The sequence below is a fragment of the Arvicola amphibius genome, chromosome 2 (assembly GCF_903992535.2).
Source record: "Arvicola amphibius chromosome 2, mArvAmp1.2, whole genome shotgun sequence".
Taxonomy (NCBI): domain Eukaryota; kingdom Metazoa; phylum Chordata; class Mammalia; order Rodentia; family Cricetidae; genus Arvicola; species Arvicola amphibius.
In genome coordinates this window covers 3,414,321-3,437,564 of record NC_052048.2, presented here as the reverse complement: position 1 = coordinate 3,437,564, position 23,244 = coordinate 3,414,321, and the positions used below count along the sequence as shown (strand labels likewise).

The window sequence follows — 23,244 nt, the reverse complement described above, 5'->3', positions numbered from 1 at the left end:
TGGGGACAGCTCAGTCAATCCACCAGAGCAGGGTAGGTGTGAATTGTCCCTAGCCCACTCCTGGGCTCAGGGTCCACAGACATGGAGTTACCTCCTAAAGACAGACATTGCAAGGTGGTTGTGGTTCATTTTTTAAAAATGTGTGTGTGTCACGTATATGCAGTTTAGTAAATTAATGCCAGCTTAATAGGAGATGGGCAAAGGGCTCTAAGACTTGTTACACAGGAGAGAAGATAACTGGGCTCTAAGCACACAGCCAGGATCTGCCCGTCACTGTGCTGGCGCACGAGCGCGCACACACATACACACATACACAAAACATACAGACATGGGACCTGACTGTCACTGTGATAGCACACACACACACACACACACACACACACAGCATCCAGACACGGAACCTGCCTGTCACTGTGATAGCACACACACACACAGCATACAGACATGGGGTCTGCCTATCACTGTGATAACACACACACACACACACACACACACACACACGGCTGCCCTGAAGCCCCCCTCCTGTTTTTAGATTCTGTCATGTTAAACAACACCGTCACACAGTGCAAGAGGCCACTTCACACCCAGTCTCTCTGCCTACCTGGCCTTTGGAACCCGTGATTTTGGGGCTCCACTCTTTGGGTTTGTTTACTGTTTATCCTTTCCCATACTTTTATACACGGAAATATAAGTAGCAGCAATTTGGAATTTGGAATCTCATTGTTAAAAAAATTTATGGATTCAGCCAACAAACATGTATGCAGGTCTTCTATTTCTCCTTTGCAAAATGCACCGTGTAGTATGGAGCAGACGGGCCTGCTTCCTGCCACCCGGCTCTGGGCCGCCCGGCTCCCGCACAGCTAGCTTAAAACCCGAAATAACAACATACAAACTGTATTCATTTAAACACTGCCTGGCCCATTAGTTTCAGCCTCTTACTCACATCTTGACTAACCCATATCTAATAATCTGTGTAGCACCACAAAGTGGTACCTTACCAGGAAGATTCTAGCGTATGTCCATCTTGGGCCGGAGCTTCATTGCTTCTGTCTCCCTGAGGAGAGGCACGGTGGTCTGCCCCAGAGAGGCAAGGCATGGCAGTCTGACTAACTGAGGAGAGGCGTGGCATCTGACTGAGCCATCTACCTCACTTCCTTCTTCCTGTTCTGTCTACTCCACCCACCTAAGGGCTGGCCCATTAAATGGGCCAAGGCAGTTTCTTTATTAACGAATGAAATCAACACAATCAACACAAACAGAAGACTCTCCCACATCAGCACTGTGTATGGTAATTATTCTCACAGGACCAAGTCAGTACGAGGTAGTGGATGGTCCCTGGGACTCAAGTGCCTCATAGGTCTTGGCTAAAAGCCTGTGGAACAGAGGACCAGCCTAACTCCTACGGTACAGTAACAGCCTCTGTCTGCTTTGTGTTGTTTGCCTTTGCTAAGAGATTTATCAACATGGAGAACACCTTGGACAGACCAGATGAAAAAGACAAAGTTTCTGAAAACCTACAGACTGATTCCCTTCACAAGATGGACTTTAAAATATGGGTAAGCCAAGCTGGGCCTGACCATAGATATATGCGTGTAATCCCGGCCGGTGGGAGGTGAAGATGGGAGGATGAGGAGGATGAGGAGATCAGGGTCAGCCTCGGGTAAAATAGACCCAAAGCACAAGCAGACAGAAGAGAAAAAGGAGAAAGAGAGACACAAATGTCACAGCAGGGAAGGCACGACCTCGCCTGTGTCTCAGGAGGAAAAACACACCCAAGGCTTTCTTCCCTGTTTCCTCCCTGAAACCAAGAGCTGGGAATGGCACTGTTTCCCACTCTGCTGTCTATACACAGGTGTCTTCCTAGCTTACACACACACACACACACACACACACACACACGTTTCTTGTTTTTTTTTTTTTTTTTTTTGTTTTTCGAGACAGGGTTTCTCTGCAGCTTTAGAGCCTGGCCTGGAACTAGCTCTTGTAGACCAGGCTGGTCTCGAACTCACAGAGATCCGCCTGCCTCTGCCTCCCGAGTGCTGGGATTAAAGGCGTGCGCCACCACCGCCAGGCTTATGTATTGTTTTTGTCTGTGAGAATCAATTACAGCTGGCATAGGTCACCTTAGAGCAGATGTGATATGTAAAATTGTCCCCTGCTTGTAGAATGTCTTCCCGTTCACTCAGCTTTGGTTCCGTCTCCCGGGCATCCCCTCTGCTCCCACCTCGGGTGTCTCCAGGCTTGCACTGGCTGCGGCTGCCTCTCTGAAGTGGCTGTCCCCTTCTCGCTGGATTTAGGAGCTGCCCAGATCATCCATGATGACCTCATTGCAAGCTCTTTTAACTCGATGACCAAGTCTACAAAGACATTTGTCCTAAGAAGGGGGCATGTGCAGCGTTGGGACATAGCCCTATGTTCTTGGTGCCAGCAGTTAACTTGTGGTACATGAACTTTGAGGCGCCACCTGCATGGAGGCTGAGAGCATTTCCAGCCTGCCTGTGTCCCTTCAAGCTGATCTGAAAATTCAGACTCCGCTTTCTGACGAGTGCCGAGGTGTCTGCCCATGGCCTCCGCTGGGGTTTGCGCAGGGATCTTGGGGAGGATCTCTCTTCTGCCCACCCCAAGCTTTCCCTCTTTTCAGTTTAAAATTTATTTTATTGAAGCATAGGAGTTTAGCTTAAAGCTTCCTCAAAGAACTATTTTATAGTATATTTTTAAAAAGAGGTGTTCTAAGGTAAGACACTATAATTTTTGGTCATTTTTGCATGTATAGAGTTGAAATGCCAGAGAATAACTTTAATATATTTTTAAAACAAAGAAAAAGGAGAGAGAGAGAGAGAGAGAGAGAGAGAGAGAGAGAGAGAAATGGGAAGAAAGGAATTTATGGACTAAACACAATAGAGTAGGCTGTTTCTCTCAAACTCTTTGCCATGAAATAAACAGGAGATTGTAGACACACGGAACAGTGCTCAGCCATGTTCTTACAGCTGCGCCTTAAAACAGTTGGGTTTTCACGGCATCTCCTCTGTCTTTGCGTGGATAAATAGATGCACTTTACTAAGACATTTAAAAGTAGGACAAACATAACAGCTTGTCCCTGTTGCTTTCAGAAAGCCTCTCTAAAAATAAAGATTTTCTTCTGCGTGTCCAAAATACTGTCATCACATCCAGAGAAATCAGCAGTTTAACACATTAAGGAGTCTAATGCTCTCATTCCCCCAGCACTCCAGCTCTCGACTATGCCTCAAATGTTTTCAGAGCTCCGTCATTTTCAAGGATTTATCCAATGTGTTTTATGTGTACAAATGTTTTCCCTGCATGTGTGTCTGTGTGCCATGTATGCTCCCGGTGCCCTCAGAGACCAGTAGCGGGTGTCACACTCCCTGGGACTGGAGTCACAGGTGGTTGTGAGCTGGGAGCCGAACCTGGTCCTAGAGCTGATTCTCTTTTAACTACCATTGGAACAAGATCTATCTGCCACGCACTCTGTTTTCATAGCTCCGTGGACTGTCTTAATCTGAAACGTTTGTCCTTTGCCTTTTTGTGATATCGAGGGCCCCCACCGTTTGTTTTGTTTTGCTGTGCTCTTGTGATGTCACCCAGGCTGGCAAAAACTCACTATACGGCCAGACAGGCCCAGGACTGACCATGTAAGCCAGATAGGCCTCATACTCAAGCCTGACACAGGGCTTTGTCTCACTATCTTCTCCACGCCCCTGGGAAGGCGGGGCCCCACCTCATCCACGCCCCCTGGAAGGCGGGGCCTCAGACAGGCTGTGTCAGGTAGGGCTGCAGGAGCCAGGATCTCTTACAATTACCATTTGTTCTTACCTCATCATCTCTGCAGGATGGATTAGAGCAGGAATTTAAGCACAGCCAGGACCCACGGAGCAATCAGGATGTGCAAAAAGTCACGCTTGCCTGTGAAGATCCTCAAGGGTCACTGTCGCAGTGTTTGGAGAAGAATTCCCCTGCATCGTAAGCTTTGGCACAACTCGGTAGGGAGAGCTGAGCAATGGGGGGGGGGGGGGGGGGGGGACGACAGTGAAGTTTAGTAAGGAATTCAGAGAGAGCCTGTTGAACCATGTCCACGTGCATGGGGATTGGCTGACCCTGACCAGCAAGACGGAAGAGTCAGCCAGCCCTGGGCTGAAGATGCTGGCACAGCCATCTTGTCTTCTGAGTGTCCTTGGATTTGGAGCTTAGATTTGACACGCATCTCAGATGTCTCAGATAACTGCTTATATATGAAAATCATCCAATCATAATTACAAGGCTGTCATTAGGGCCGTGTGTGTCACCTCCTGATGTCACCTCTCCTCCCTGCCACTACCCTGACACAATATCTAACATTCATTACATACAAGGAGATTTCAAATATATCTATTTTTAGGGCTGGGGCAATAGCTCAGTGGTAGAGTCCTTTCTTAGCATGTGTGAGGCCCTGATTCAATCCCTGGTATTGAGAAAAATGTATAAAAGCTTTTTAAAAAGGTTACATATGAGCTGGGTGGTGGTGGTGAACACCTTTAATCCTAGCACTAGGGAGGCAGAGGCAGGCAGATCTCTGTGAGTTCTAGACCAGCCTAGTCTACAGAGCGAGTTCCAGGACAGGCTTCAAAGCTAGACACAGAAACCTTGACTCAAAAAAACACAAAACCAAACACAAGTCTGCATGTGAATGCTTTTGCCTGCATCACACATGTATGCACACTGCATGTGTGCCTGAGGAAGTCAGAAGAGGTTGTTGGATCCTCTGATCCTGAAGTTATGGATGGTTGTGAGCCACCGTACGTGTGCACTGGGAACCAAACCCTGGTCCTACGCAAGAGCAACAAGTCCTTGAAAACAACCGGGCCAATTCTCCAGCCCCACATAAAACCTTTAAGGGCTGGGCGTATAGCTCCATGGCAGAGTGCTCACTTTGTGTGAGGTCCTGGGTTTGATTCTCAGTAACACACATATATACGTTTGCGTGATTATTTGCTTTATCAAGACTTTTGAAGACCTGTTTACACAGATAAATGGCCACCATTTCGGTGCTAGGAAACACATACACAGATCAACCTGTCAGTCCAAAGAAGAGCGTTTAGAGCTGCATGAAGTGTTTCCCACATGCTAGCTTCCGATGATGAAGATTCTGTTTCAGGACCTCAGAGAGCTCAGTCCTCAAGCTGAGCTGCTGGAATGCAAAGATTGGTGTAGACATGAAAGAGCTTGCCGCGGACCACGTCTACTGGCTGGGGAGGATCAACGGCATCATACAGAAGATAAACAGCACAGAAAGCACAGTGAAGAGGTAAATGCTGGGTACTGGGATTGGCAGGAAGACAGCGGGATGTCTCATGGCTTTAGAGCTCAGAACGTTGTGGGTGCTTCGGTGAGGCCTGGGGCAAGAAGCAGAGCCTCAGGGTTGGAAATCAACATTGCAGGCTTACACCAGAGCTCTCTGAGTCTCTCTCAATGATTTCTCCCACACACTTTTAATTTAAAACTGAGTTATTTACCAAAGGGATGCACACAGGTACCCAGTGGGTGATATCTCTCTCTCTCTCTTTCTCTCTCTCTCTCTCTCTCTCTCTCTCTCTCTCTCTCTCTCTCTCTCAACTTATTTTTATCATTTTTACCTGTGTGTGTACATGCATTTGGGTACAAGTACAGGTGCCCAGGAGGCCAGAAGCGTCATATCCCCTGGAGTCTGAGTTATAAGCATCTATAAGGAGTCATGTGGATGCCAAGAAATGAAGTTGTTCTTCTGCAAAAGCAGTATAGCCTTTAGCTACTGAGCTACTTCTCCTGTACCCTGTAGGGTCTCAAGTAGCCCAGGCTAACCTCAACCTCTTTGTGTATCTGAACATAATTTTGAACTAATACTCCTGACTCTACCTCCCAGATATGAAATCGCTGACTGAGGTTTCTTTTGCACCCAGTCCCATAGCTGTTCAGCCCCAAAGAAACACACAGAGGTCTACATTAATCACAAACTGGTTGGCCTAGTAGCTCAGGCTTCTTATTAACTCTTTACATCTTAAATTAGCTCATAATTCTTGTCTGTGTCAGCCACATGGTTTGGTACCTTTATGGGTGAGGCATTCTCATCTTGCTTCCTCTGTGTCTGTCTGGATGAGGACTGTAGACTCAGCCTTTCCTTTCCCAGAATTCTCCTGTTCTGGTCCCCCCCACCTATACTTCCTGCCTGGCTACTGGCCAATAAGCATTTTATTAAAGCAATGCAAGTGACAAGTCTTTACAGAGTAGAAGAGCATTGTCCCACAGCATGGAGTGTGCTACTGTAGCCTGTAGCATGCTGGGATCCGAACCCAGGGCTTAATGAATGCCAGGTAAGCACTCCACTAACTGTGCTGTCTCTGTATTACAGAGACTGGGTTCGGTTCCTGATGGCCCATTTATTGGGTGAGGTAATCAACCTTTTTAAGGGCTTGCCTTTCCTCATGTATAAACAATTACTAATAGTTATCTTCATCAGTGGCTTATTGTGAGTGTTCAGTTGTGAGGCTATCACATAATCAACGATTGACAAGCAGAAGCTCCTATTGGAAACAAGTGTCTGAAGCCTTGAATATCCCTACCATGTTCCCACCTCTTTCCTAGCACAAAGGTCCTGTGTTCCTAGCTCTCTCCTCTTGACCCGTCACAAAGCATCTGCTCAAATACACCCCGTCCAGATGGACCATTTATCCTCCAGAGCATTGAAAGGTATCCAGATCCCAATACTATGCATTTTCTCTTTTAAGAAATATAATTATATTATATGACAATTATGTTTTTAATGTAAGGTCCTGAGAGTTTCACAAATGCAAATAGTTATGAAACCAGCACGGTGAGAACATACCTTGATCCATTACAAAATTCATTATTTTCTTCTTTCCTTGTGTTTAAGATTGTGTCTCATGCAGCCTAAGCTAGCTTGGCGTTCCTGATCCTTCAACCTCCACCTCCCAAGTGGGATTAGGTGTGCACAACCACACCCAACTTGTTACCGAATTGGAGGTTCTTGATGTAGTCTGGATAAAGCCCAGATACGTGTTGTGCCACTATCCAGACTGTGGCTTCAACTCAGTGCCTCCCCCGCACACGTCCCCAGGTACCATTCCAGCATGAGAGAAACAGCCCTCTTTCCCAGCTTGTGCCTTTTCTTCCCACACCGTTAAGAGCATCTCTCGAGAAGCAGAGGATGGCATCTCTTTACTGTGCCCTTCTATACAGACTAGCGCTTCATTTTGGAAAGATCAGAAATGTCTCCCATGTTGGATGATTGTTTTCTCAATCCACAAGTCTTAGTCCATTTCTTCATCTGTTTGTAGCCTGTTAAATGAGGTGATATCCCTGGAAAACCAGTCTGAACATCTGGAGGACCCTGATCAGGAAGCAAACATTGAGGTAAGCTGGGTTCGGACTTCTGCCTCCACCTCCCTCCTTGGAAACCAAACAGATCATAGCCAGAGGGAAAACGTGGTTCTGCGATAGGAGGAACCTCACCAGGCTGCCAAGCCTCTCCCTCAGGACACCGCTTCCCTTGTTTGATGCTCAGAATCCTGGACTCTGCCCGGCTTCCCTCCTCCTAGGCTTCTGTTTTGATTCCCTCATGAGAACGCATGTTGGAATCTCAGAATCCCAGCTCTGCTAGTTCAGAGAAAACATCTAGGAAATGGGAATTTGCTAACTGTGTCCTTAGAAATCAAGAGTGGACTGTGTGTCCTTTGATGACTTCCTGACATGTTCTTGTGCTATTTCCAAACCTCCAAAGCATCCTATTTCCTTATCTCTGTGTTCTCAGAGATTCTTTTCAGAGAAAGGTTTTTAAATTTTGTTTGATGTTTATTTTTTAAATTTTTTTATTGTATTTATGTATTTATTGTATGTTTGTGCATGTGTGGATGTGTGCATGTGTGTATATGCATACATGGAGGTTAGAGAGAACTTGCCAGGTTTTCTCTTTCTACCTTGTGGGGTCCAGGAATTTATGTCAGGTTGGTTGGAAATACTTTTACCTGCTGAGCTACATTTTGAGACAAGACTCTTCCCTTAAACATGGATTGGTCTGGGATTCATTATGTAGACTAACCTGTAAGCAGAGTCTTCCTGTCCTGACTGCTGGCTCCAAAATAAATGCATAGAGACTTAATAATAATTATAAATGCTTGACCAGTAGCTCAGGCTTGTTACTAGCTAACTCTTACATTTTAAATTAACCCATTTCTATTAATCTACATTCTGTCACATGGTGTTCTCTCTCTTTTCATATTGCACCTCCTGTATCCTTGCTATGTCTGGCTGGCAACTCCTCTGACTCCGCCCTTCTTCCTGGCGTCCTTAGTCTGGTTCTCCCGCCTAACCTGACCCTGCCCAGCTATCGGCCAGTCAGCTTCTTTACTAAGCCAGTCACAGCGACATATACTCACACAGTGTAAAAGAATATTCCACACTCACCTTGACCTTTTGTGCTGACCTTGAACTCTCAGCGAGCCAGCGGCTTCAGTCTCCCCAGGGCTGTGTTTACAGCCGCGAGCCCCCACACTCGGGGAGATTTGTATTTTAAGGGGGAATTTGAGATAACAGGAAAGGATAAGGTGTTACGCACTTATATAAAACTCTGCCAGAGCTACGCAATTTTGTGTGCATACTAAATGCAAAGCATGCCACATGCCACATATGAGCGTAAAACCCAGAAGCAGGTCAGATACCTACCGGTTGATAGATAAACCATTATCTTGTGCGCACAAGGGAACACCATCCTGAAATAAAAAGGAACAGATTTCTGATTCTCTTAACAGCATAAGTGACCTCAGACACAGTAGGCTGTTTGAAAGATGCCAGCTCAGATGGACACAGACTTCACAATCCGTTTATTAACAACAACAACAACATCCAAAAAGCAAAATCATGGTGACAGGAGATAGGCAGGCGGTTGCTGGAGTGGAAGGGTAAAGGGAGGAGGAAGTTAGGAAATGACCCTGGCAGAGGATGGGGAGTCCAACATCACCTACTTGATAGTGCAACCCCTTAATAAACCTCGTGACTCGGGGGCTGGTGATGAGCAAACGTGGTACCAAAGGAGGGTGAGCATACACCCCCAGATGTGACCACGCACTGCTGAAGTTGCCGCGGCTCAGGATGACCAGTGCTCCTGCTACTTGTACCAGCCCAATGCCTAGCGAGGGGTCACTTGCAGAGGGTGTGGTCAATCATAACTTTTAACCAAGTTTTGTGTGTCCGTGTGTCTGCTTGTCTGCATGTGTGTCCCAGGCGCTCACAGAGGCCCGAAGAGGGCATCAGATCCCCTGGAGCCGCAGTTACAGGCAGGTGTGAGCCGCCGTGCAGGTGTGAGCCGCCGTGCAGGAGTGAGTAGCCGTGCAGGTGCCAGGAATAAAGAGCAGCTGGGTTTTAACCACTGGGTCCTCTCTCCAGAGCCACCAATTGTATCTTACTGACACGGCTCGATGCTGGCTTTTATAAATCAGCATACGAGGGGGAAATAGCTATGAAATTGGAAGCTTGTTGACCGTGTGTGTTTCTCCTAAGCATTAATTGTCTTACTCTAATTTCATATGTCATTCCTCCTAATGCGTGCTGTCTACCCTGTGTTACAGGAGAAGATCATAGAAATTAGAAAGCAGTTAAAAGAAGTGAACATCAAACTGGCCCAGGTATGAGACGTCTTTATAAATGAGGAGGAAAACACCCTTGAAAGCATAGACTTTAAACTCCAAAGGAAGGGTCCTCAGAAGTTAGCCTCCGTAGGGGATTTCATGTCACATCTTCATTTTCAGAAGACAAGCCCTGGGGTACCAAGATGAAGTGGCTCAGTAGGAGAATTTCTGTGAGACATGTGTCAGCGATCTAGGTCCAATATGTAGCTGTACACACACGGAGGCACACACATACACATACACACATGAAGTATAGACACAGACACAGATATACATACATATATACACACATGTATCTATACACAGATGCACACACATGCATATACACACAGAGATGCACACATAAACACAGCAACACAGATACACACACCTACACAGACACACACACATAGACACAAACACAGATATACACACAGACACACACACAGATACACAGACACACACAAGCTGACATAAACACACAGATACACACACATAAACATAGACACACAAACACGCAATGCATACACACGGACACACATACTTGTATACACACAGATATACACGTGTATACATACACAGATACACACACATGCATACACAGAGACACACACATATATAAACACAAAGACAGATACACACACCTACACAGACACATAGACACAGATATACACATACATACATACACACATGCATACACAGAGACACACGTATGCATACACACAGACACACACATACATACACACACAGACACACACACATGCAGACACATACACACAGACATACAAACACACTCGCACAGACAAAGTGACTCACCTACAATTCCAGATAAAAAGCATCGCTCTCAGGCCAGAGAGAACCCAGTGGGTTGAGCGACTTGCCGCCAAACCTCGCGATTTGAGCTTGACCCTGGAATCCACATGGTGAAAGGAGAGAAGAGGCTGCTACGTATGACCCCAAGACATGTTCCGTGGCACGAGTACCACCTGCTACAAATGAGCAAATGTGATAAGAAGTGAAAAGGAAATGTAAAAATCCACTTTTGCTCTCCCATTCCCATTTATGCCAACATCACAGAAGTATCACCTAACATATGTAAATGTTTTTTCTTCTAACAAAAGTAATACATACTTATTCTAGCAATTACAACAATATGAAACTAAGCCAGATGAAAATGAAAATTAGCTGGGTGTAGTGCACACACCTGTAATCCCAGCACTTGGGGGCCGGCGGGGGGCTGGGGAGGCAAAGTCAGGCGGATCTCTGTGAGCGCACGGCCAGCCTGGTCTACAGAGTGAGTCACAGGACAGCTAGGGCTAGGTAAACAGACAAAACCAAAACCAAGAACCTGGCCCCTTCAAAGACAACCCTTTTGTGTGTCTGTGTTCTTCTAAACGTCACATTTATTTACACACTGAATAATGTTGTCATCAGATACACCTGTCTTGAACTTGGTTTTTCACAGGTCACTTTTCTCTATGATTTTCTGTGCCCGTGAGATGTCATTTTTGGTTACTGCTGTAGCTTGAGACTGATGTCTGAGTTTATTAGTTCTGTTTCCTTGGACGGTTGGGATTTTGTGCTTGAGTGTTTACCATGAGAAACTGAGCTGTGTGTGAGTGCTTACCACAAGAAACTGAGCTGTGTGTGAGTGTTTACCATGAGACACCAAGTTGTGTGTGAGTGTTGGCCACGAGAAACTGAGCTGTGTGTGTTTACCATGAGAAACCGAGCTGTGTGTGAGTGTTTACCACGAGAAACTGAACTGTGTGTGTTTACCATGAGAAACCAAGCTGTGTGTGAGTGTTTACCACGAGAAACTGAACTGTGTGTGTTTACCACGAGAAACTGAGCTGTGCTTGTGTACCATGAGAAACTGAGCTGTGTGTGATTGTGTACCATGAGAAACCGAGCTGTGTGTGAGTGTTTACCACAAGAAACTGAGCTGTGTGTGATTGTGTACCATGAGAAACCAAGCTGTGTGTGTGTTTACCATGAGAAGCCGAGCTGTGTGTGTTACCACAAGACACCAAGCTGTGTGTGAGTGTTTACCACAAGAAACCGAGCTGTGTGTGAGTGTTTACCACGAGACACTGAGCTGTGTGTGAGTGTTTACCACGAGAAAGTGAGCTGTGTGTGTTACCATGAGGCACCAAGCTGTGCGTGAGTGTTTGCCACGGGAAACCGAGCTGTGTGTGTTTACCACGAGAAACCAAGCCTCGAGAAACCCATCCTGGGACTAGGACCGAGGCTCGGTGACTGGCACAAATAGGGCCCCGGGTTCAGTCACCAGCCCCTCATAAACCAGGACTGATGGCACACACCTGTAATCCCAGCTTGGGAAGTGAAGGCACGAGGATCTGAATTCAAGTTCATGCTTGACTGCACAGCAAATTGGAGACCAGCCTGGAATATGTGAGACCCTGTCTGAGAAAAATTAAGGAAAGAAAGAACAGAAAGCCTCTGCCTGCTCCTCTCAGTGCACCTTGAAGAATCAAGACTAGTTGTTGTCTCTCCCAGACAACCTGCCGGAGATGCAGGACGTCAACAGGAGAGAGCTTCTCTCTGCCAGTGCACAGATCTCAAGCTAATATGGTGAGCTCTTACATTTATACCTTAGGAAGGTTTACCTGCATTACAAAATTACTTCTTTATCTCCTCAGCAACCCACCTACTCTTTCATCAGCTTCTATATTGGTGCAGGGTTTTTGTTTTTAATATTACATGTATGGGTGTTTTTTACTGGCATGTAGGTCTGTGTATATACCACATATATGCAGTATCCACGGAGGTCAGAAGAATGCATTGGATTTTCTGGAACTGGAGTTACAGATGGTTGTGAGCCAGCATGAGGGTGCTGAGAACTGAACCCGGCTCCTCTGCAGCAGCATCCTGTGCCCTTCACTGCTGAGCCCTCTCTCCAGTACTAGACTTTTAAGAGGAATAAACGGTGTAACAAACAGAAAGAATGGCTGACTAGAGGCTGTTGTGTAAACTTATACTTTTATTTAGACGTGTATGTGTGTGCTGTGTGCATATATATCTGTGTGGACACAGGTGTGTGTGCTGGTGCCAGTGTGTGTGTGTGTGTGTGTGTGTGTGTGTGTGTGTATGCGTGTGCAAGAGGCATGAAGTTGATATCAGGCATTTTTCTCAATTGCTCTCCATTTTATTTTGAGACGGGGTCTCTCGCTGGTCCAGAGTGCTCTAGTTCTGGCTAGTCTAGCTAACCGGTTTGCTCTGAGATGCTCCTGTCTCTGCCTCTCAGGCAGCTCCCATGCCTGTCACAGCTGCCACTTGGATTCCAGGCATCTGAGCTTTTACCCTCATGCTTGCAAGGCAAGGGCTTCAACTAAGCCAACTTCTCAGCGCTTTTTTTTTGAAACAGACTCTCACTACACAGCCCTGTGTAACTGGAGACTGCTCGTCCATTTCCCAACTGCTCAGACCCGAATAATCACACAGAAACTATATTAATTATAGCACTGTTTGGCCAATGACTCAGGCATATTTTTAGCTAGCTCTTACATCTTAAATTAACCCATTTCTATTCATCTATGTATCACCACGAGGCAGTAGCTTACAGGTGAAGGTTGCAGTGGCGTCTGTCTCCATTGGCAGCTACATAGCATCTCTCTGACTCCACCTTCTCTCTCTCTCTCTCTCTCTCTCTCTTCATATTTCCTGCCTAACTTTACTTTGCTAAGCCATTGGCAGAAACAGCTTTATTCATCAACCAATAAAAGCAATACAAAAGGACATCCCACATCAGCCCTGGCTGGCCTTGAATTTGCAGAGATTCGCCTGCCTCTCTCTGTGTGTGCTGGGATTAAAGGCAAGCACCACTATCCTGGGAACTGATACTTACAAAGGACTGAAACATCACCCATGTTGGTCTTAGCTATTCTTCTTGCAATACGCAGCTCATAATCTGACTTGTGAGGGAGCGCAGGGTCCTGCCTGTGGTAGGCAAGTGCCCCACCCACCACTGCGCTGCATCCTCAGACCCAGAAATCCACTGCCAAGGGAGCTGTGTCACTGAACAAACACGAATATCTCAGTACGGTCACTTTGTATGTGGTACAAAGCTAGAGATTGTATTATCTAAACCAGGAAGACACGCTTGCCAGTGTTCTCAGATCTGTGAATATCGTTTTAGGTTGACACTTGCAATGAAGCCCGTGAGTTAAAGGAGAAACTAATTGAACGGATAGAGGTGAGATGCCCCGAGTCCCATCCAAGCAGCTCAGTTGGGTTCCGGCTAAACCTGGCAGTTCTTTCCCAGGCTAAACTGCACCTTATTCTGGTCTCTGGTCACACGTCTGCGTTTCCATCCCTCAGGCTTCTGCCTTGGGCCAAAAGAACCCTGCCGGTTTCTGGTGTCTCTGCCTCCTCTGCTTCTCGTCCCTTAGTCATCTGGAGCTTTCCTCCACGTCCACGCGATCTGCATTCTGCAAGGCTTAGTGCAGATGACATCTCTTCCCCAGGTCTCCCCTGTCTCTCACATGCAGAGACATGAGTTCATCTTTGAATTTCTTCCCTGACACCTTAGACGTGGGGAGAAACTTGAACGTGTGACAGACAGATGGGCTACCACCCTCCTACTCAGCATGCTGGCTCATCAGCATCACTGGGTACACTGGGTACCCCAGTCCTGACCCCACCAAGCCTCAGCCACACTCCTGAGCATGCCTCTCACACTAATGCACATGGGCATTTAGTCGTGTGTTTTGTTTCACAAGCCTTGTGCACGCTCCTGTAGGTGACCGCACACGCCTATCTAGTCTGTGTCCTAGCAGAGAGCCCGGTGGGCACCCACCCTAGGTGTGGCATGGATGGCCAGCCTGAATACACAGATCCAGCACAGGGGTGTCATTCCAGTAGTTAAAAGTTAGCACGTGGGTTTCCCCTCTCTCCCCCAACTGCACGTGAGTCACTGAGTGTGCCTTGCCATTGGCCACCTGGGGTGTCACGGAGGGAAAGTCGTTCTCTGTTGCCGGATGACAACTGGGATGAGACTGGGAGACAATGAGAATTTATAAAGATAGTTGATTGCTCTTTAACCCCCCCCCCCCCCCCCCCCCCGCAGAGCTTTTATAAGGAAATGAACGCCCTTTACACTAAGCTGGAGGTATACCACACACAGAGAAGGGAGACAGACTCCCAAAGCTCTGAAGACTTGGATACAGAGCAACCAGAGCCCCTGCTTCCCGAGGCTTCTCCGACCCCTTCAGGGCCACACTCTGCTCCCTACAGTGTGGTGTGGTGAGTAAGACCAGGGGCTGGCGTGGGCTGGACGAGCTTATCCAGCGTCATCAGGAGTGCGTTAATTACAGCACTGCGGGGGCAGAGGCAGGTAGACCTCTGAGTTCCAGGCCAGACTGGTCTACATCGCGAGACCAGGTGCACGCATGTGTGCCTGCATGTTTGAGTGCCTGCATGTGCATGTGTGTGTGTGTGTGTGTGTGTGAGCGTATGTCTAGCTTCTCAACATATGAACTATTCTAAGGCCCACTGCACATCTTCAAGTGTTGAATAATTCATGTTATTTTCTTTTGTAAATTTTGTGTGTTAATTGAAGTCATAGAATTTTCCTTGTTTTAGCTATACATCCCCTGTATTAAGAAGTATATACAGGCAAGCCATGCAGTGGTGGCATGCACCTTAATACCAGCACTCTTGAGGCAGAAGCAGGCAGATCTCTGCGAGTTTGAGGCGAGCCTGGTCTACAAAGCGAGTTCCAGGACAGCTAGAACTGTTAACACAGAGTAACCCTGTCTTGAAAAACCAAAAAGAAAAAAGAAAATAAAAGTATATAGGCATAGATAGCTTTCTGATTACTTTAGATAACCCTGCCTATATGTAATACTTGTTTTACCTGTACACAATACCTTTCCAAATCTTTTTAGATGTGTGCAGCACAGGGAACAGAACTTAGGCCCTCACATAGGCTAGGCAAGTGTTCTATCACCAAGAAACACCCCAGTACATCTATCTATGTTCTTTTTTAAAAATTAAAAGGTTTTTGGTTTATTTCCTTTATTTTGTGTGTTTGGGTGTTTGCTTGCATGTGTGTGCACACACCATACAAATGCCTGGCACCTAGGGAGGTCAGAATGATCCTGGATGCCTAGGACCGGAGTTACGGATGTTGCGAACCATCCCGTGGGTGCTGGGGACTGAACCTAGGTCCACCGAGCCATGTCCCCAGCTCCTCTGTGCTAAAGAATGGAATTCACGGGCTCTGGTCACCACCTCCACCAAAGGAAACTTTGACGAAGCAGATTTGACAGCGTTGGTTTTTCTTGACAAGATCGCTCCCCCTCACCTTCCCTTAAAAAACCAAAATCACTGTATTGATAAGAATTCACAGATAAAACTTTCACACAGCCAGATTAAGGTGGCCATTCAAACAAACACTTGACCAGTCCCAGACCTGGTCTCAGTGAGTTCCTGTGCAGTCGAGAGGGCCCTCTGAGGCTATGGGCTCTTAAGCTGGGGGGCTTAGGGTTTTACACATCACATCAACTACATTTTTATTCACTTACCACAAAAAAAAAAGAAAAAAGAAAAACACTTATGACTGAATCGAAACCAGAAAAGAAATGAACTTGGTAGCTTCTCTCATGAGTCCTGTCTTTTACCTGCCATTCGTCCTTCCTTCCACACAGCACTACCCTTCTCTAGGATCCTGTCTGAATGCTGTACAGTCCCCACACTTGCTGATGTTTACACATCAACATGTATGCATTGCAGGCTGGGATCGGCAGAAGAGAGAAAACATTTCCTTTCTTTGTAAGATTGCTTGACCGTGATAATGGCATATATTCTCAGTTCATCCACTTTCCTGAGAAGTTTGTGATTTCTTTTGTTTTTTTTTTTGGTTTTTCGAGACAGGGTTTCTCTGCAGCTTCTTTAGAGCCTGTCCTGGAACTAGCTCTTGTAGACCAGGCTGGCCTCGAACTCACAGAGATCCGCCTGCCTCTGCCTCCCGAGTGCTGGGATTAAAGGCGTGCGCCACCACCGCCCGGCGATTTCTTTTTTTCTTGACAGCTGAACAGTATTCCACAGTGCATATATGCACCACGCTTTCATTTCCCATTTATCTGTCGATGGGCATCTATGTTGGCTCCGTTTCCTTGCGACTGCAACTAGCCTAACAACAAACATGGTTATGCAGGTAGCCCTGGGGATGGCGTTCTCTGGGTATATGCTGGGGAACCTCTTCCTTATGCAATACTGGAGACATACTCGCGGAAAATGTCGAAACTTCTCTTTTGAGACAGGGTCTCCCCATGTTGCTCAGGATGGCCTCGACAAGATCGTCTGGGGCTCAGTGCTGGGATTGGGGGTGTGGACCACCATCCTCACCCAGTTCCGGAGTCCTTGGATCCTCTTATAGAGCCGACACAACATCTTGGAGAAATAGTCCTTTCTTTGAGAAAAGACCTCCCGCCCTTCATTCCCAGTCACCCACTCAGACAGAACCCTCAGTAACCTGCTTTCTGGAGCCGTTTCTAGTTGTTGTGTTTGAAGGAGACCCCTGCATGGCGGGGGCTTCCTCCCAGACCCCAGATTAGGCACAAACCACACCCAAACACCCGTTTTCACAGAGAGATCCTTAATAAAGCAGGGAAGAAAAGTTCAAGTGGCTGCTTTCAGACTCAGGCAGAAAAACAGCCACAAATAACCGTGCAGGGGTCGTTTTTAAGAGGCGGAAAGGGGAGGTCTGTGTTAGAATGGGCTAGGATGCAGTGGTACAGGAGACAGAGGATGAGGGAGAAGGGGAAGAGGGCAAGGGGGAGCAGGCAGGGGTGTTTATTTGTCCCTGAGGGACAAAGTACAGCCACTAGATAGAGGGGAGACAGATGTGATACACAGGCAAATGGTAAAAGTAAAACCCTACAGGTCCCCGAGTGGTGGCAGTGGGCAGCGGTTAGGAGACCAGGGTAGGCCACGAAGGCACCCTGTCCCAGACAGGGAGCAGCAGGGCAGCCCCAGTCCCACAAGGACCCGCAGCTGCGGCGGGTGAGAGACAGAGGCCTATTAGGCACACCATGCAGGGAAAGTGGGCATTTATTTAGTGGGTTATGGAGGGGAAAGGAAAAGAGGGGAAGGGGAGAAGGGAGAAGAGCAAAGAAAGAAAGAGAAACAGAGAGAAGCAGGGAGAAGGGAGAGAGGCAGAAGCTGCCTCTTCGGAAAGAGAAAGGACTCAGGCTGGAAGCAGAAGAAAGATCTGCTTGCCTCAGTGAACAGGGGAGGGAGTGGGCGGGGCCTGTCTCTTAAAGGGAGAAGCCAGGCCATTACATTCCCATCTCTCTTTTTTATTTTTTATAATAAAAAAGTGGGAGGTTAGACACAACAGGTTAAAGGAATTGGGACAGCGGATTCTCAAGACTGCTTCCTGCTTATTTGTGGGTGCCATCTTGGGGGGGGACCTGAAAAAGCTGGGTGATGGTCACATCCTGGGGTAGCTGGTCTCTTTGCTCCTGTCCAGTGTTTGTGGTATGGAAATGTCTGGTGTCTCTTTAAGGTATTGGCAGATTAGAGGACAAAGTTAACTTTAGGACAAAAAATAGGACCAGGGAATTGAGAGGGGTGTATCTGACTGTTTAAGGTGGATCCTTTAATTTGGCTCCCTGGAACTCACAAGAACTTTCTGGGTTTGTGAAAACATAAGTTTATATCAGAATGGCTGTGACAGATTTTTTTTGCATAATGAAAAGTATCTTTAAGACTATGGAAGGCAGCACAAGAGAGAAATTTGATAGCGTGCACTTGTCCTCATGTACTTGTAGGTACATGCCTTAATAACTTGTATTTGTATTTTACTGAAATTTGTTTGGTGAGGTTGTCCTTTTAAACTGACAAAACCTCTCAGCTGTCAAACTGCATCGGAGATTTTTGAGAAGGATAAAATTTTACTTGAGTTATTGATTTTTAAAATGACAGAGAACTTACTTTGTTGGCACCTAGAGCCCCTCCTCAGGGTCCTCCATGGTTGCCGAGAGTTGAATTTGCCATTTGCTGTTTAGCGCAGGGCTTGTCAGGCTCTAGAAGATCCCGTGGGCTAAGAAATCTGTAGGAAGACAAACCTACCTTGACCTGAGCAGCTAGGCTGTTGATTCCAACGGTTCTGTCCACGTCAGGAGATCTTCAGTTTAGATGAGAGGCAGTTTTTCCCAGTGGTCAGCGCTTGGCAGCTGAAGTAAATTGCAGATGGCCGTTGTTCTGTGCCCATTTGTCTTCTGTCTTTGGAGGAAGTAGAGTGCTGCTGCTAGGAGCCAACCTGTCTCTTTTTGTTATGAAAAGTTTCTAATAATTAAATATTTAAATGCCATATTCTCCAGATCCCTGAGCAGTTGAGGGCTGCTTATCAGGTGTAACTACAGTACAGAATCTGCCTGGAGAACTGGGTCCGAGCTTGACTGTACTGGCTCTCAAGAGGTAAAGCAGGGCTGGATTAAATATAAAGTATTTTTGTAAGAGACTTAAAAGTACATACCAGTTTAAAACATGAGATTTGTAGTCTGGAACGAGATACAATGAACAGACAATTATAACATTAACAGTAAACATAACTGTATTTAAGTTACATGTATGTACACACACACACACACACACACGAGTGAACAGAAATTTGGTGAAGTGGATGCTTTGCTGGGCCCTACCAAAGGCATGCCACTGCACAAAGCACACATGCAACAGAGTCAGCACCGGGGGACCAGGAAAGGAATACCTCAGTAAAGATGGCAGGACTTGGTTACCTGACCTCAGTCAAAATGGCCACATCACATGTTGCATGGAAAAGCCTCATTTTTATGAGCCATGGGAGTTTTCACGAGAGAGACCTAGAGTTGTGATCCTCCCTGTATCCGAGCTGCCTCACCACAAGCCGTGGCAAGGAGCAAAAGCTGGAATTGAAAACAGCTCCCTCCTGGATCCGACCGATCTTGTTGGCAGCAGTAGTGGTGGCAGGGACAGTTTGAGGAAAAGCAGATCTGGTGGGACGCTGGTGTAGCATTTACAGGCGGGTGACTGATAGTTTGAGGGTTTAAACCATAGCTGAAACATGAAAACTCGCGAAAACACCACAGGGCCTGTAGAAGAGCGTCCTCTCTATATAGGCTGGGTGTGAAACAGCGGCAGCACACGGCAAAGCCTACAGGAAGACGTCTCTTCTCTACAGGCAGGGTGTTAAAGCCTCACTGGCTCCGGTTCAGGCGACTCAGAAGCCAGAGGCTAGAGGTCACTCTGAACGGTCACTTATAAGTGGTCCAAAAGAAAAGAAAAAGAAAGAAGAAAGAAAAATCCAAGGGACCCTGGGCCACAAATGGAATCCACTGCATAGCGTGTGCAGTGCTAGCGTGGGAGGACCAACCCTGGGTTGTCCAGTCACATATTTAGCTATGGAAAGCAACCAGAGATAAATGTCAGCAAAGGGCTCAACTGTAGCCATGAAGGGCTGTGATTGGGGGCTGGAAGGGGAAAACTCACCACCAAAGCTGCTGGTGTGCGTAGAGGTCGGCGTTAGGGCTGATACACTGCAGAGCTGTTGTAAAGAAACCTGGTTCTGCCTCTGTTGTCTTTTTATAGTCACTTTCCTTTGTGTCCTGCAGAATGTCTGGCAGACTCTTTCATGAAGCAGGAATCCTAAAGGACCGTCTCACCTTTATGCAAGTTCAGCAGTCCTCTCTCTGTGGGTCCTGCATACAGCATAACATCAAGCAGTCCAGGCAAAAACAGTTCTTGCCCAAATGTCTAACAAACTCCATGATGAGCCTTTTCAATGCCCATCATTCACTTGAAGTAATTGGTCTTGCCAGGAGCAGATGTGTCTCATTGTCGTGAAAAGTCTTAAGTTCTTAAAACATTTTTAAATGCCATATTCTGTAGTCTTTGAAAGATTTGAAGAATGCCTATCTAACTGAAATACATCTCTGTACATCTGGAAAACCTAACTAACAAGACTACAAGCTTGACTATTATAGATGACTCTCTATTAACCTGTATTTCTTAATTATACATTACATTTTAAATGAGCTGCACAAACACAATATTTTAAACAAGAGCAAAAATACACATATAACAAAACTGACCTTAAGTTTGTATCAATAAACAAAGACCCATAACAATGCAAATCTCTATAGCATACCCCTCTAAATGTAGACAAACACTTATAAAAATATTTGGGAATTTGGGCATAGTTCTTTCCAAACTGCTTCCTGCTTTTTGTTGGGTGAAGTATTTTCGGAGGTGTTCACGGCAATGTTTCAGGGGGTTTGGTTCATCAAACCACATTAGTCTGGAATTAATCCACAGGTTCTCATCTTCTGTGGAAACAAAAGAAGAACCTCTTTTCCAAGCAACATATCCTTAGACTCAAATTTTGGAATCAAGATACCTTTATGTTCGTTGAACATACAATGAAATGTCTCTTGTTATGTAGCTCTTTAACAGTCAAAAAATTCAAAGAAAACATAATAATATTCATAATCCAGACTCTCTGTGTATATTCCATATTTATGTGGCTTATGTTTCTTTGTTACTTTTGTTACAAGTTTAATATTTATTTTATTATCTTTACTCCTTTAATCTATGACTGTCTGTTTTCTGTCTCTTTAAAGATTTTATTTTTAAAAACTGTTTACTTTCTTTTGTAACTACCTATACTTTTTTTCCCTCTCTCCCAAGCCTATGTACATTTCTTAAACACAGCATGTCTCATTTAGAGGTCTTTTTCATCTGAATCTGTCTTTATTGGGTATCTCTAATCCTTTTCTGACCAGAAGTGTGTCTTAGAAAGCTAAGCAGCATTACTATGACTAAGGCTGCTTGGCCTTTTGGCTCCACCCAGCCCAACATGTGGGAGGAGGTCTGTTCACTGCCTCTGAGAGCCATTCTCTCCACCCCAGATCCAGGGTCGGGTTGCAGCAGATCTATGCTGCCATTAAGCAAGTTGTAACACTCTGCTCCCAAACCCCATTTAAATGTCCCATACCCGGACCACCTGAAAGAGTCAGAGCCGCTCGTTCTGGTGAACCAGGAAGCTGCCATTTTGAAACTGCACAGTTTTATTTATTTATTTATTTTTTGCTACCACTGAGTCAGGAAACCTCTTAAAAGAATCGTGCCTCAGCTTGCTTCTAGCAAACAGAGACCATCCGAGAAAATGATTAACTCCGTTTTCTTTTGTGTCTAGAATTACTTTTTAAGCTTTCTCAAGTTTTACATGGATTTAGTTGACCACGTTGGCACGCCAATTCTTTGTGGAAGCTCGCTTGTTTGTTTCCCAGCCACCCGGCACCTCAGACCCAAAACAGCCACACAGAAACTGTATTAATTAAATCACTGCTTGGCCTATTAGCTCTAACTTCTTATTGGCTAGCTCTTACATATGAACTTAACACATCTCCATTAATCTGTGTATCACCATGAGGCTGTGGCTTACCAGGTAAAGTTCTGAAGTCTGCCTTTGGTGGGGCTCCATGGCTTCTCTCTAACTCTGCCTTCTTTCTCCCAGCATTCAGTTTAGTTTTCCCCACCTAGCTCTATTCTGCCCTGCTATAGGTCCAAAGCAGTTTTCTTTATTAACCAATGATATTCACAGCATACAGAGGGGAATCCTACATCATACATGTACATATGTATGTGTATATGTATATATAACTTTTCCAGAATTATGAGAATTAAGAATTTAGTATCCATGGCATATAAAGAATTTCTATAATGCCAGGAAGAAATACAGCCCAGATTTTAAAACAGGTAAAGGGCTTAGACATTTTGCCAGAGGAGGTGCCCATTTGGCCGGCAACCACATGAAGACACATGCAATGGAAATGTCCATTAGAGGAATGCAAATTGGGACACAGTGGACACAGTAAGAAGCTGTTTTATACCCACTCTAGTGTGCAGTGCACAGTATAATTTTACATGCCACTAAGTATGATGTCATGTACTTGGTGACTGTGCACCACTGAAAATAAATGCTGCAGTTGATAGAAAATTAATACATCTTTAAAAGTCAATCAAAATCAGCGATCCTATAGTATCAAACAGACGAATGTGGCTCCAACATTAACACAAAAAGCAAAAGCGACCAAACGAGATCGTATGGGCGCATGCGCAGCTTCCTCTTTTTACAGATTGCGGTCATAGGACAGAGACAACCCCCATCCCTGCCCCAGGGTGGAGCAGAGGGAATGGCAGGTCCGCACCTTCAATGCGTCTGAACACATGTGTCTTCTTTGCCGTAGGAAGCAGGCACTGAAGCTCTTCATCATGGTCTACGTGGTCACCATCACTGGTCTGTCATGTTACATACTGTTTGTGGATGCCACGTTTCTCTTCGAAAGGGTGCTGCCCAGTGTGCTTGGGCGCCGCACCATGTGGGAACTCCGGGAGATGATGGCGCCCTTCCTGAATCTGGAAGCAGAGGACTTGTTACCATCCTAAAGACCCCAAAGTTACTGATGCCAGCTCTCTTCCTCTCCAATAAATTTTACATGTTCTTATAGTGGTTAGCTTATTTTCAAAAGATGCCATCCAGTGTTTTAAAGGATTTTGTTATTATATAATATTCAGTTGATCACAG

General features: G+C 45.9%; 1 protein-coding gene across 1 annotated transcript; it reads left to right on the top strand.

Moving 5' to 3' along the window:
- Window positions 1–1,463: 1,463 nt before the first annotated feature.
- Window positions 1,464–23,105, top strand: Smco2 (single-pass membrane protein with coiled-coil domains 2). Its single transcript, XM_038317850.1, has 8 exons — window positions 1,464–1,556; window positions 3,848–3,975; window positions 5,153–5,299; window positions 7,326–7,401; window positions 9,612–9,668; window positions 13,810–13,866; window positions 14,740–14,915; window positions 22,907–23,105. The coding sequence occupies exons 1-8, from the start codon at window positions 1,464–1,466 to the stop codon at window positions 23,103–23,105; spliced, it is 933 nt and encodes a 310-aa protein (XP_038173778.1).
- The last annotated feature ends 139 nt before the right edge of the window (window positions 23,106–23,244 follow it).